Source organism: Microchirus variegatus (assembly GCF_963457635.1).
Source record: "Microchirus variegatus genome assembly, chromosome: 20".
NCBI classification, from domain to species: Eukaryota; Metazoa; Chordata; class Actinopteri; order Pleuronectiformes; family Soleidae; genus Microchirus; species Microchirus variegatus.
The window spans coordinates 17,376,454-17,391,125 of NC_139821.1; the positions used below are offsets into that span (position 1 = coordinate 17,376,454).

General features: G+C 43.8%; 1 protein-coding gene across 1 annotated transcript in view; it reads right to left on the bottom strand.

Annotated features, from left to right (window-relative positions):
• The window catches only part of aldh1l2 (aldehyde dehydrogenase 1 family, member L2), a 49,509-nt gene extending 41,160 nt beyond the window's left edge, over positions 1 to 8,349 (bottom strand). Inside the window, exons 1-2 of the mRNA XM_083907212.1 lie at positions 8,206 to 8,349; positions 7,304 to 7,448 (exon numbers count right to left, since the gene is read on the bottom strand). Of these exons, the coding sequence (XP_083763338.1) occupies positions 7,304 to 7,448; positions 8,206 to 8,253 (193 nt within the window). The 5' untranslated portion in view covers positions 8,254 to 8,349. The remainder of the gene's footprint in view (positions 1 to 7,303; positions 7,449 to 8,205) is intronic.
• Between the last annotated feature and the right edge of the window lie 6,323 nt (positions 8,350 to 14,672).

Genomic DNA, 14,672 nt, shown 5'->3' on the forward strand with positions numbered 1-14,672 from the left:
CATGCAGTCAAGATCACTGTACTTGACTCTGGTGGACATCTAACGAGCGCGTGCTGACAGCAAAAACTACAGCAAAAATCAGTTTCCAAATCCAGAAAAATAGGGCGTCTTTAGGGCGTCTTTAGGGCGTCCTGCATAAAAGTAGGGCGTCTAATTTCTGATTGTTTTCAGTACAGAGCGTCCCCAGGACGCCCGGAAGCCCTGCTGGCTAAAAGCCTGCCTTGTAATATGTGTTAATTTGAGTTAATGTTGCCTCTATATCATCTCAGACCTCAATGCAAGGTCCGACAACAATGCATTTTCTCTCAGAACAGTTCTCTTTTTCAGACAATTCTTATAACTTCAGTAGATCAGCATAAACACTCAAACCAACAAACCTGCGATGTTCAGTCACTTGAATCATATTTCTTCCTCGTTTTGATTCTTGATCTCCAGCAGATCATCTTCGCCTTTTTCTTTTTTAACAGTCTCTTTAAAATCCTTGTCTCTTAACAGTCTCTTTAAAATGTCATAGTGCTCCAGATGTGAACACACAGAGACAGGGCAGCAATGATTAGTCGACATTGTCAGTAGGGATGGGGCCGATCCGATACAGACGTAATTGACGGATCGGAAATCTGTACAGTTGGATCGGAAATTTCCGATCCGTCTGTGTGTGTGTGTCTGCTGAAATGTCTCCACAAGTGATTCCCTGACTGCTCTGTTAGCTGGCTGTAAAAAGTGGAATGGGTTTCCTGAATTGAGGCGTGTCTCGATGAGACGCAGAGTAATGATGCACGACTCCGTTCAGGAAATCCATTCCACAGTTTACAGCCAGCTAGCAGGCGAGCATGATTGACCAGGAGTTAACCAGGAAGTTCAGCTCCGCAAACCTGCAGCCGAGCCGACGTAATCCCAGCCGTCACCGTTTCAAACGCCTGCTCGCTGAGGAGAACAGTTCTGACAGCGGCATAAAAACAATGAAAATCACACTCCTCCAAGCCAGGGTTCACGTTAGCCGGTATATATGCCGGTTTTTGGCTGTTGTCACGTGAATTTAGCTGGCGAAAAAAAATATCGGCGGCCAAAATGTCCGGTGAAATCAATGATTAACAGGGAGATGCTATTTATTTATTTAAAACGCCGGCATCGCGTTGTGTTTGGAGATTGAACATTCACGGCTCGTCTGTGACTCCGTTTATGTGTGTGTGTGTGTGTCTGTGACTCTGTTCGTGTGTGCGCTGCTATGCGCTCACTGTGTGTGTGTGTGTGTGTCGCCAGGGGTCTGTAAAGTCGCTGTAAACGTTGTAAAAGTCGTACATATCACACTTGGCTGTATAAAGGAGTTTATTAAAGCCTTATAATCAAAATGATGACAAAAACAATGATAATAATATTAAAGCAAACAGAGCATCCATATCGGAATAGTATCGGAGTATCGGCAGCTATCTAAAATCAGATATCGGGATCGGAAGTGAAAAAAGGTGGATCGGTGCATCCCTAATTGTCAAAAATAAATTGATAAAATTAGTCAGGCAAATTTATTTGCAATTAATTGTTATGGTTACGTCATCACACAGCTTTGTCATACTGTAACATCACACTTTCTATCCATCTCTGCGCACTGAACAGCGGGAGAAATCAGATAAACATCAGAATGACATGGCTGCTGCTCTAACACCCTCTCGCCTGAAAATATCAAAAGGTATGGGAGCATTTCACTCACACCAAGAAAAAATATATCACGGGATCACATTGGTCTGACATGCATAAACGCATGTCACAGCACAGAAGAGCCAGCTCATCCTGACAGGACACATCGATCCACGTACAGTTAGGTCCATAAATATTGGGACATCGACACAATTCTCTTCTTTTTGGATCTATACACCACTACAATGGATTTGAAATGAAACAAACAAGATGTGCTTTAACTGCACACTTTCAGCTTTAATTTTCAAAACAGGTGAACAGAGAAATAGAGAAATAGCAAAAATATTAGGTGTGGCCTAATCAACTGTTTGGAACATTCTTAAAAAGAAAGCATGCACCGGTGAGCTCAGCAACACCAAAAGACCTGGAAGAGCACGGAAAAGCACTGTGGTGGAAGACAGAAGAATTCTTTCCCTGATGAAGAGAAACCCCTTCACAAAAGTTGGCCAGATCAAAAACACTCTCCAGGAGGTAGGTGTATGTGTTTCAAAGTCAACAATCAAAAGAAGACTTCGCCAGAGTTAATACAGAGGGTTCACCACAAGATGTAAACCATTGGTGAGCCTCAAAGACACGAGAAGATTAGAAATTGCCAAACAACACCTAGGCCTGTCGCGATATTCAATAAATCAATTAATCACACGATAATTAAAATTAGCTCGATCATTTTTCTGGCGATAAATGCCATTTGCATGCTTTTTTGTTTTCCCCGTCTCTCTCTCTCTCCCTCTTGGGTCCTAAAGTGTGTGAAATTTGATGTAGTGTGCATGTCAGGTGGCTAGGTGGCACTGTGAAGCACTGCCATACAACAACACCAGGAGCTCGCGCATGCGCTGAAATGTCCTTCTACTTCTCTCTAGTAGCGCCGAGTAGCCCACAGTCGAAAAACCCCAACATTAACTCGGCGTAATTGCTGAAATGACTCCTGGATAGGTATCAGAGCAGCTAAGGCGACTTGAATGTGCTACTGATGGATTCTAATCCACATGTTTGTTGTTGTTTGTCTGTACTGCACATGGATCTGACGTCAGTGTACAGGAGGATGGCCAGCGTGACGACGCTGAAGTTGGCACCACATTCGTCCCCGGTTGTCTTTAGAGAACCTGAGGCGAATGTGGTGCCAACTTCAGCGTCGAATGTGGTGCCAACTTCAGCGTCGAATGTGGTGCCAACTTCAGCGTCGTGCCAGCGTGAGCAGCTCAGAAACACTTTTGCGTTTTCAACCCTTTAGACGGGAACGAGACATCGGAGTGTTTTTAAGATTTCCACTCTGGAGGGTGGGTTCATTTTTTTGCGTTTTTAAGCCCCAAAAACGATGTCGCCGTCTAAACGAAAGGCACATCTGATAAAATATTTTTTCGGTTTCACCCGGGAGCGTTGCCGTGTAAAGCCAGAGTAACGATGAGTGAACCCTCATGTCAGTCACTTGTCAGTCACATGGTGTGTGGGGAGGCGGGACTCCTGGCGTAGCCTACCACAGCAGAGTGCAGGTAACCCATTTAATTTATTGCTTTTGCTTGTTTGTTAATTTATTGTGTTCTAGTGTTAAATATTCCTTTAAAAATAAATGTGTATTTCTCTTTGAAAAAGTGTACCTGCATTATTATACCATTATCATTGTATTAGATTAAAATTATCTCAGAACAACAATATTATCGATTATCGCAATCATTTCTGAGACAATTTATCGTCCAGCAAAATTTGTTATCGTGACAGGCCTAACAACACCTAAAAAAGCCGATACAATTCTGGAAGAACATCCTATGGACAAATGAGACCAAGATCAACTCGTACCACAGTGATGGGAAGAGAAGAGTGTGGAGAAGGAAAGGAACTCCTCATGATCCAAAACATAACACCTTATCAGTGAAGCATGGTGGTGGTAGTGTCATGGCGTAAGCATGTATGACTGCCAATGGAACTGGTTCCCTTGTATTTATTAATGATATAACTGCTGACAAAAGCAGCAGGATGAATTCTGAAGTGTTTGGAGCAATATTATCTGCTCATATTCAGCCAAATGCTTCAGAACTCATTGGACGGTGCTTCACAGTGCAGATGGACAATTAAAGGATACTGCAAAAGCAACCAGAGTTTTTCAAGGCAAATAAGTGGAATGTTATGCAATGGCCAAGTCAATCACCTGACCTGAATCCGATTCAGCATGCATTTCACTTGCTGAAGACCAAACTGAAGGGTAAATGCCCCAGGAACTATGGAAGCAAATTTGTGCCATTATCCAAATTAAAATGCATTAACAGAAATGCTTTTTCATTTTCAAAATGGAGCTGCATTTTGTGACACATAAATAAAATGAATAATCAATATTTCAAAATGCATATTCATTTTCAAATTCAAGACTTCTCATTCTGTGACTTAATTCAAATGATAAAGAAAATTACATTTAAGATTTAATTTTCAAAACATCCTCCAGCAAAAAGGTAACAAAATCCAATTTGAAATGTCAAATTTGAAAATTAAAATGCATTAACAGAAATGCTTTTTCATTTTCAAAATGCAGCTGCATTTTTGACTCATAAATAAAATTAATAATCAATATTCCAAACTGCATTTTAATTTTCAACTTCTAGACTGCTTATTCTGTGCCTTAATTAAAAGACAAAGCAAACAGAGAAATGCTTTTTCGTTTTCATGTTCGCCGCAAAAAGTGTTTCATAATTCAAATGAGTTCGCAATACGGAGCGGCGCAGGATAGTGACGTCACTGGCCAATCCCCTTCTTCTGGCTTACACACACCCACACAAACGAGTGGAGGACCATCGCGGACCAGACTTCTCGGTTAAATATTGACATGTCAGACATTTCCCTGGTAATTGTCGGAGATTAACCCACGTTTTTAGGATTGTTAAAGTAGTTTTAACCGATCTACAGTTCAGCATTATTGTTTGGCTGCAAAAGATCAGTTTGGAACACCAATAAAACGATTCCAACAAGACGCGAGGACACGGTGGAACAGCACATATTAAATGCTGGAAAGTCTCTTTGGCCAAAAGCGAAACTTGGCTGCAGGAGTGAAAACAATAAAAAGTGCGCTCTTGAGAATCTGTCAATGCGTTTTACTAAAATCTACTCTGATCCCCTGTATTTCATCGCGACTTTACTCGATCCTTGTCATAAAGATCATTATGAATGTGTCATATATGGATGTGGGGATATAACTAGAGCTGCAACGATTATTTTCGTAATCGATTAATCTGTCGATTATTTTCTCGATTAATCGATGAATCTGTTGGTCCATAAAATGTCAGAAAATTTAAAAAAAAACGTTGATCAGTGTTTGTCAAACGTGGAAATGACGATGTTCTTGAATGTCTTGTTTTGTCCACAAACCAAAATGATTCAGTTTTAATGATTTCTTTGTTATGTGGAGCAAAGACTAAGAAAATATTCACATTTAAGAAGCTAAAACAATCAGAAATCTTATTTTAATCACGAAAAAAGCTTCAAACTGATTAATCGATTATCAAAATAGTTGGCGATTAATTTAGTAATCGATTAATAATCGATTCATTGATTAATTGTTTCAGCTCTAGATGTAACTGCGCATAGAGACATTATCCATTGCACTGCATTGGATGCAGACATTGCGGAGAGCCCACTTACAGCGGTGCACAATGCAGGAGAGAGAGAAGAACAGTCAACAGGGGCGGTGCGCAGAAAATAAAGGCCCGCACCAGATGAGGGGCACCCTCTATAATTGCAATGCCTTGACTTTAGTGAGGCAAGTACACACATTGTCGCAAGTGAGAAACCTCTACAACGGACTTTCTTCTTCTGCGATATAATGTACACAACCGGATGTTCCCGGACTAGTGCCTGGACCAGGAGGATCCGCTGTTCAGGAGAAAAGCTGGTTACTTAACAAGAACAGGCATCTTGCAGACATCTTGCTGACCAGTTTGTTATAACGAGGTAATGGCGCAGATACACACCAAAAAAAACAGCGTTAATTGGAACTTCCGTCCTATGGCCGCTTTAACGACTCTAGACCGGTATCAGCCTCAAATGTTAAATACCTGATTCTGAGTTAGTCAGAACTGAAGAAGTCTTTTGGATGAGAGGTGAAGTGTCTTCAATCCAACTCAAGCAAGTCCAGTTAGCCACAGTTAGGGCTGGGCGATATATCGATATTTACGATATATCGATATATTTTTTAAATGCGATATGGAATTAGACCCTATCGCGTATATCGATATAGTTCAAATTAGTGCTGTGATCCTTGCTCCAGACAAGCCGCTGACCGGAGCTCTCTGCACTGCTCCTCCCGCCCCTCTTTCATGCACAGAGAGGGGAGGGGCAGGTACAGACACTCCGCTTCACATGGAGAAAGCAGCAGCGTCTGCGGAGCGTGCGAAGGAGATTGTCTGGGTTAGTAAAAGAAAAAGCAGTGGCTCAATAATTTCTAGATGGTTTGGATACAAATCATCGGACGAGCAACAAAACCACGCTTTATGTAGGGAGTGCCATAAGCACGTTGCAGCCAGTGATGGAAGCAATACGAATCTTTTTCATAACTTAAAAACGTGGCACAAAGTGCAATATATGCAGAGTGTGAAACTGCGCGCTGCAGAAGCCACAGGCGCAAGCCGTCCACAACCCGACAAAACTCCAGACAAGTGGTGTGCAATAACAAAATCGGTGTCCTTTCACATTGCCAAAGACACGTTAATGAAAAGCTAATGAAAACGATGGACCCGAGATATGCGCTTCCCAGTCGCAACTATTGTGCACGAGAAGCACTGCTGCAAATGTGACTTCAGACAGTCTTGCAAACCGGCTCGCTAACGTCACCCATTTAGCGTCGACCAGTGATATGTGATCAAAGTAAAATAAAAGAGGGGAAATGTTTATTGAGTTGCTGCTCTGTTTCTGCTCTGTCAAAAATGTTATTGCGGTTTACCGTTACACCGTTAACCGTGACATCCCTACAGTCAACTACTGAAGAAGATATTATGACCTGGATGACCTTCACCAACACATCTGACATAGCATGTCACCATGTAGTTGGAACAGGCACTGTAGAGCACAGAACACTGTGCACAAAATTGAATAAATTCTTTATCAAGATTTCTTAGTTGACATAAAAATTGATACTTATCGATACTGTATCAGCATTTTGCCAGTTCTTGGATGAAAACTAAAAATGTATTTAAAGAGTTTTATTTATCTTTTGTAAGAGATATCCTAAACAGCAGCAATGCTAATTAAATACTTTAGAATCAAGTATTTTTATTGGCTTAATTGCTAGTTATCACATGGTAAATTATCTCAAGGTAAATTCAAAAGCTGGTAGCATAAGTGAGCCATTGAGTAATTGTGTGATTATTTCCTTGATTAGTAAATTAATCGTATCAATAATTGATGATTAGTCGACTTTCAAAATCATTTCATGAGGTCAAGACCTTACAATTATTACAGATTAAGAGGAAGTAGTAGGCTGAATGGAGAAAATGGGACTGGGCCAAAATTACGCTTCGCTAGTATGAGATAAGAGAAAGAGCAAATCGGGGAGGTTACATGCTTTCTGGTGGTGGACAACTGGGGGAGAAGACCAGAGAACCCGAAGTTAAAAAGGGAGGGAAACACTCACCCAGTGGATCAGCTTTGCCATCTTTGTCAGGTACAGTGAACACACCCACCACTCTGTGACCCTGCTTCCTCAGGCTGCTGTACACCTCCTGGCCAAACAGGCTCTGGCCAATAATCGCTAGTTTTAGCTTATTCTGGTAATAATTCTGTAATGAGAGGAAACAACACATTAGTCCCAACTACACTGATATACTCTTCTGCTTTAAGACCACTGTTCCTATTATCAAACTTTACACAAAAACCTTTGCTTTTCTCCTTTTTTATGTCAGGTGGTCCAGTAAATGTGTTAAACACTATTGACAGCTGTTATCAGACTGATCTTGGTGTTGGTGTAAAGTCCAAGACTGTAGAAGTCAGGCTGTCAACTTCATCTGACTGTAGGAGCACACACTTGAGGTGGAAGGAAGGTGGTTTCAGGTTTCATGCACAGCATATGAATGGTGCTGTCAGGCGCACGAGGCACCCTCTCCGGCTAACACTGTACTGTCTAACGTGCTATGTGATGCAGTCAAAGACATTTATCCCCAAAGCAGCGGCTAGCTACTTTAGCACCCACACACAGCAATGGTGAGTCGAGAGGGGGAGCGAGTGGCTTCTCCTGTCTAAGCCGCTGACGGCCTCCTCTACACTCATACACTGCACAGTGCAGTGCTGCCGTGCTGATGCAATTCCTCTACAGATTGTACAGTACAGGCTGAAGATGAAGGCTAACGTGGCACACCGTGACGCCGCTACACCTCTCCATCATGCTAACACTGACCTGTGGAGGAGCTGGAAGCGAACTACATGACGGACCGCTCACTGACAATGTCACAGAGCTTTATTATTATTACAATTATTAGATATAAAAGCAACACAACTGTGTGTGCTGCTGAAATGCAACTCAAACACGTCTATACTCACAGACGACGTGGAGAATCTCCGTAAGGCTTGAGTCGCAGTCCACAACATGGTGACGGTGTTTGCGTAGAAAAAGACGTTACGACTGAAAATGTGTCCGCAGCTGAGGAAGCGCGAGCTGCTGTCACAAACACCTGCTTGTCTGCGCGTGTGTGACAGAGAGAGAGAGAAGAGACAGAGGCAGGGCTGTCTGAGCTCTCACTCACTCACGCACACGCGCACACATACACACAACCGTATAGCCTGGCCTCCACAGTAGCAGGGGGCGTTCAACGTGCTACACTCGGCGCTGTACGTGCGCGATCACGTCGCTCTCGCAACCCCTCTTTACCCCCCTCTTCTCGGAAGCGTGTGGTCACGCGTGGGAATTTACACACGTGTGGGCCACTGAGGCTCTTAAGTGTTACGTAACCAAGCAAACAGCCTGTCACTGACTTACTTTGTTTTTTTTGTTTTTGTTTTTTTTGGGGGGGGGGGGGGGGGGGGGGGGGGACAAATGTTTAAGTAAAAGTGTGTTGTTGGCTTTTTTTTTTTTCCTTTTTCTTTTCTTTTTTTTACCGTTTTTGAGGTGGAAATGTTAATATAAATACTATTCTGACTTTAAATCAACAAATCAGATTTCAAGAATTGGAAAATAAAATAAAAACATGAATATCACGTCTTGTAACTTACTACTACTACTACTATCAACTAACCAACTTATCTCAGAAATCTGACTTCTCCTTCAGAAACTTCAATGAGCATTTCTACAGAAACTACACTTAGGGATGATGTTGCCTTTGATCTTTCCAGAGGTAAACAAAATCCCATTGCCTTTGATATGCTCTCTCAATTAGTTTCCTATGAGGGAAAAGCTACAGAAATTGTTCAACCTTTCAAAAAGTATTTTGTTTTGTACCAAATAAATAAAAATGTATCAAATGTGACTAAAACAGCTGCAAAACCCCAAAATAAATAAGAAAAAATAATAAAATGTTAACAAGTTAAATATAGTGTAAAGGTCAAGGAGAAGAGATATTACAACGGAAAAGGAATAAATCAAAAGTTGTCATTCTAAATTCAGAATTCTGGCTTTTTGTGGCCTTCTGACTTATTTTACTCAGATTTTAAAAGGATTGCTGCGCACAGTGTGCAAACATTTGTGGTTGTGTGAATGCGTGTTACAGAAGAACAGATGCATTAGCGCTTTTCAGCTATACAGTTCTAGCACTACTTGACTACTTGGTTTGCTATCTGGTATGTCGTTTTCCAGTACTCTATAGTACCTCCTCAACGTGGGCGGAGTCGTCATAGAACAGTTGTTGTTGTTGTTAACAAACACTGTGAATGCAAGTGCAGTTCGGTTGTAGAAGGGCGCTACTCAGCGTTTAACTAGCAATGTTGTTGTGAAGTTAGCCGGCTCTCATGTACGAATTCAGAGGGCTAAAAAAAGGAGACGTTTTCCCCGTACTACGCCAGCTTGTCGCCTAGTGATAAAGCAAGTTATGCTAGGAAAATTAACCTTGGTGAATGGGATACAGCTTGATGACCCATATGCTTTAGGCGCCGGTGAGTGGATTAATGACGAGACAAAGTAGCCCCATCTGCAGTGGCCCGATATCCACTCGTATCTGATCAACACGCCGAGTCTTTATATCAAGAACTTAAAGTCCTACACGACTCTCGATGCTTAAGGATACGTTATTGACAATCATGTCCAGGATATTCTATTGTATGATTACAATGTAATCAGGACCCGAGTACGTCATCTAAGCTACAATAGCTTGACTTAATGCAAGACCTTAACTTGAGTTTAATTACGATGTTGCTCTCAAACATTCATTTATCTTAACATTGTTATGCATAGTAATAATTACTTCATTCAGGTTAGCTTGTTACCTGAGGCCAAAAATTCTCTGATATGCAGAGGCGGACAGAGTACACAGCTTCATTACTTGAGTTAAAGTACAGATACTAAATTTTACTCAAGTTCACACCAGTTACTCGTTCCACGCCAAGTCCGTACCCTTTCTGGGATTTATCGTTGAACAGGGCAAACTTTCTCCCGATCCTGCGAAGATCTCGGCAGTTAAGGACTGGCCCACTCCTTTAACTCGCAAACAGCTCCAACGGTTCCTAGGTTTTGCAAACTTTTACCGAAGGTTCATCAAAGACTATAGCCGCATCGCTGAACCATTAACTAAGCTCACTTCTCCCAAACAGATTTTCCGCTGGTCCCATGAAGCCGACTCTGCCTTCCTACATCTCAAGGAGAGATTCACCTCGGCACCCATACTGTCCCACCCTGATCCCGAGCGGCAATTCACAGTGGAGGTCAACGCCTCTGACACCGGAGTAGGAGCGGTCCTCTCCCAGCATGACCCAGGCGACCAGAAGCTCCATCCCTGCGCCTTCTTCAGCCGTCGCCTATCACCTGCGGAGAAGAATTACGACCTAGAGAACAAGGAGCTCCTAGCTGTCGTCCTGGCGTTGAAAGAATGGAGACACTGGCTGGAAGGGACCGCCCAGCCTTTTGTGGTCTGGACCGACCACAAGAACTTATCCTACCTCCATGACGCCAAGCGCCTCAATTCCTGACAGGCTCGGTGGGCCCTTTTCCTTTTCCTTGCCCTTTCCCTGTCCCGCCTCTACTCCCCTGATCCTCCGGATCAGGAACCCGACCCGATCCTTCCTCCCTCCTGCATCCTTGGCACAGCATCCTGGCCAGTGGAGAGAGTACGCAGAGCTCAACAAGCCGAACCTGATGCTAGTCCTCCTAACCGGCTTTTTGTTCCCACTGCCATGAGGTCCGAGGTACTTCAGTGGGGACATTCCTCGAAACTGGCATGTCACCCGGGAACCTCTCGCACCAGCCAGTTCATCAGGCAGCGGTAGGCCTACCCTTCCCCAAGACACAGCTGCCTTCGTCTCTGCTTGTCCCACCTGTGCCTGTGGGAAGACGTCGAATCGCCCTCCTGCAGGACTTCTCAACCCCCTCTCCATCCCCCACCGTCCATGGTCCCACATAGCAGTTGAATTTGTTACTGGTCTCCCCCCCTCTGACACAAACACCACGGTCCTGACTGTCGTCGATCGTTTTTCAAAGTCTGTTCATTATATCCCCCTCCCCAAACTGCCCTCCGCCACCGAGACCGGTGACCTGTTGGTGCAACACGTCTTCCGCCTCCACGGGATTCCAACAAACATTGTGTCTGACAGAGGCCCTCAGTTCACATCACAGGTGTGGAAGGCGTTCTGCTCTGCCCTGGGGGCTTCCGCCAGCCTGTCATCGGGCTACCAACCGCAGTCTAACGGCCAGACCGAACGCTCTAACCAGAGTATGGAGGTTGCCCTGCGCTGTGTGTCTGCACGTTATCCCGCTGCCTGGAGCTCCTTCCTGCCATGGATTGAGTACGCCCACAATTCCCTCACGTCTGCATCTACCGGTGTCTCACCCTTCATGGCCTCCCTGGGTTACCAACCACCCCTCTTCAACTGTCAAGAAAGGGAACTGGCCGTCCCTTCCGTACAGGCAGATATCCAACGCTGTCAGACTGTTTGGCAAGAGGTACGAGCCGCCCTCCTCAGAGCCTCCCAACTGACCCAGAGACAGGCCAACCGACACTGTAGACCAGCCCTCGACTACCAACCAGGCCAGAAGGTGTGGCTCTCCACCAAAGAACTCCCGCTCCAGGTGGAATCCAAGAAGCTGGCTCCCAGATAAAAGCTACCTTTCACGTATCTCTGCTCAAGCCCGTGGTAGAGTCTGACCTGGTCCCTCCCGCCGAACCCCCTCCTCCACCTAGGGTCATAGACGGCGACGCTGCTTATACGGTGAACAAGATCCTCAATATCCGTTGACGGAGTCGAGGTTTCCAGTATCTGGTGGACTGGGAGGGCTACGGTCCGGAGGAGAGGTCCTGGATCCCCCGCCGATTCATCCTGGACCAGTCCCTTGTCCGGGACTTCCACCGCGACCACCCCAAGGCTCCCGTTGAGGGTGAGGTACTGTCACAATCCACACACTCACTCAATCATTCATTTCTGCAAGTTCCTGTGTTTTCCCTGCTGCTCCGTGTCTTTGCTCTATCTCTGCAGGGGTCGTGGTTGAACTACTTTTCCTGATGACGCTGTTGATCACCACACCTGTGCATCTCCACCCAGCTGCTCCTGATCTCCAATCAGGAGCACTACTTAAGCGGGAACCAGCGGTGACTCCAGCGTCAGATCATAGTTTCGCTACCGCCGGTAAAGATCGTTCTACCCGCTACAAGAAACTATTGATTTCCAAAGTACTTACCTCGTCTCCTCTCCAGGTCGCCACGTCTCCTGTCAGCGGCAAAGACACAGAAGCTCCACGATCACTACTCTCCTGGGTTCGTCTCCGTCTTCCGCCTTCTGCCTGCTTTCCTCCTCGTCGCCTCCTCGTCATACAGCACCCGCTGTTCTTCACGGATCCTCCTGTCTTCAGTGATTTCTCTCTGCTTGCCTTCGCCTCCGCTGAGACGCTGCCACTTCCGCTTTTCTTCCTGTGGAAGTGTCTTCAGCTACTCACCTCATCTCCAGAGCTTCTACCACCAGAGTGAGTCCGTTCCATTCGGAACACAACAACGAACTATAAACCTGCCACAGAGGAACGGCGTTTCCTTCGTCTTCCTGCTGCAGACTGACTCACACATACCTACCTTGTCATTGTACTTACCTGTCCGCCTTAATAAAGTCCTTTAAACTGTCCTCGTGGTCCTGTCTGCATCCGGGTCCTCCATATTCTAGTCATCAAATAACGAATTCTCTTTAATTACAAAATGAAACACACTTTTCTTCTGCAACACTCACACACAACAACATACAGATAAACCAATGGGACATTTCTACAAACTCATTAGTTTTTTGCAGCATTGGCCTGCCCTCCACCTGTCTGATCTCCCACACAGAACAAGCTCTTACCAAACACGTCTGGCATCAGCCACACTCAACTGCCTTGCACAGGCTCCAGTGGAACAAAGGTAAACAGTGGGAGGCAGAGCAGTGACACACGTTTATTCATTCATTCACACTGCTGTTTAGACAAGGTGCACAGGTCAGACTGCACCCTGATCAATTCCAGCCTAATACGCCTCCCTTTCTATCTATGTCCTTCCTAATAATTAAACTGTTTATCAAAAACACATTACAGTGTCCCAGAACTGCTGCTCCACTGCCTTGGTGTTACTTAAAGGGATAGTACAGGATTTTTAAAGTAGGGGTGTATTAAACAGTTGTTTTTTAAGGTTAAATACTTAGAGTTTCCTAAGAGCTTATACATTGATATGGATGCTGGTTCATTGTGTTTTTTTAGTGTAAGATCCAATCTAACATCAAACTATATTTTACATATTCTCAAATGTTACAACACTTTTATAGTTTATACACAAACACACACACACATGAGGAAACACATTAGCAAAATTAAAAAAATACAATAAACCCCTAGACTAGAGATTTGATTCACTTACATCAGTGATTCCCAAACTGGGGTACTGGGATATACACAGACATACAGCCAATTTCAGACACTGAAGCAGATTTATTTGGAAAAAATGTATGGTCAAGTGGTGTGCTGGTGTCGCTCATTGAACATGCTGGTAATATTTAAATAGAAATAGTTTTGGTGAGAAATAATTGACTTTGTGAGATATAAAATCTCTCAAAGATATATTATAAAATCTGGATAGAGCACAACCTTGAAGACAATTTTGTCATGGTGGCCGTCTGTGGGTACTGCAACAAGAAAAATACTCATGGGCCCCCAAAAACAATTTTCCCATTGACCACAATAGTAAAAGAGATCAGGCTTTTAGCTAGGACTTTTTTTAGAAGGTGTCCCCCCCTTGCCCTCCGGAACGAGGGCAATTCTATTTAGCCTTTTTTTAATAAAAATAAAAATAAAAATATATATATATATATATATTTTTTTTTAATTGCGTTAATTTAATTGCGTAAATGTAATTAATTTGAGGTAAAAAAAATGGGACATTCTGAGGCTTTTTGAAGGACCATTATGGTGACTCATGAAGTAAGGGCAAGTAACTCAAAATGGAAAAAAACTGAAAAACCTAAATTAATTATTGTGTCAATTTTGTAACATTTATTTTATTTATTTTTTTAACATCATTTTGTTATTATGGCTGGGACTGTGTGTACTGACATCACTAAAGTCAAGGCATTGCAATTATAGAGGGTGCCCCTCATCTGGTGCAGGCCTTTCTGCGCACCGCCCCTGCTGACTCTGCTCTTCTCTCTCCTGCATCGTGCGCCGCTGTAAGAGGACCCTTTGTATGGATGGAATGGATAATTTCTCTATGCGCAGTTTTATCCTCACATGACGAGGATCGATTACAGTCGCGATGAAATTCAGGGGATCCGAGTAGATCTTAGTAAACTGTTGACAGATTCTCAAGAGCGCACTTTTTACGCACGCACTCCGTGGTCTCATTCTTTCTTTAGAAGAC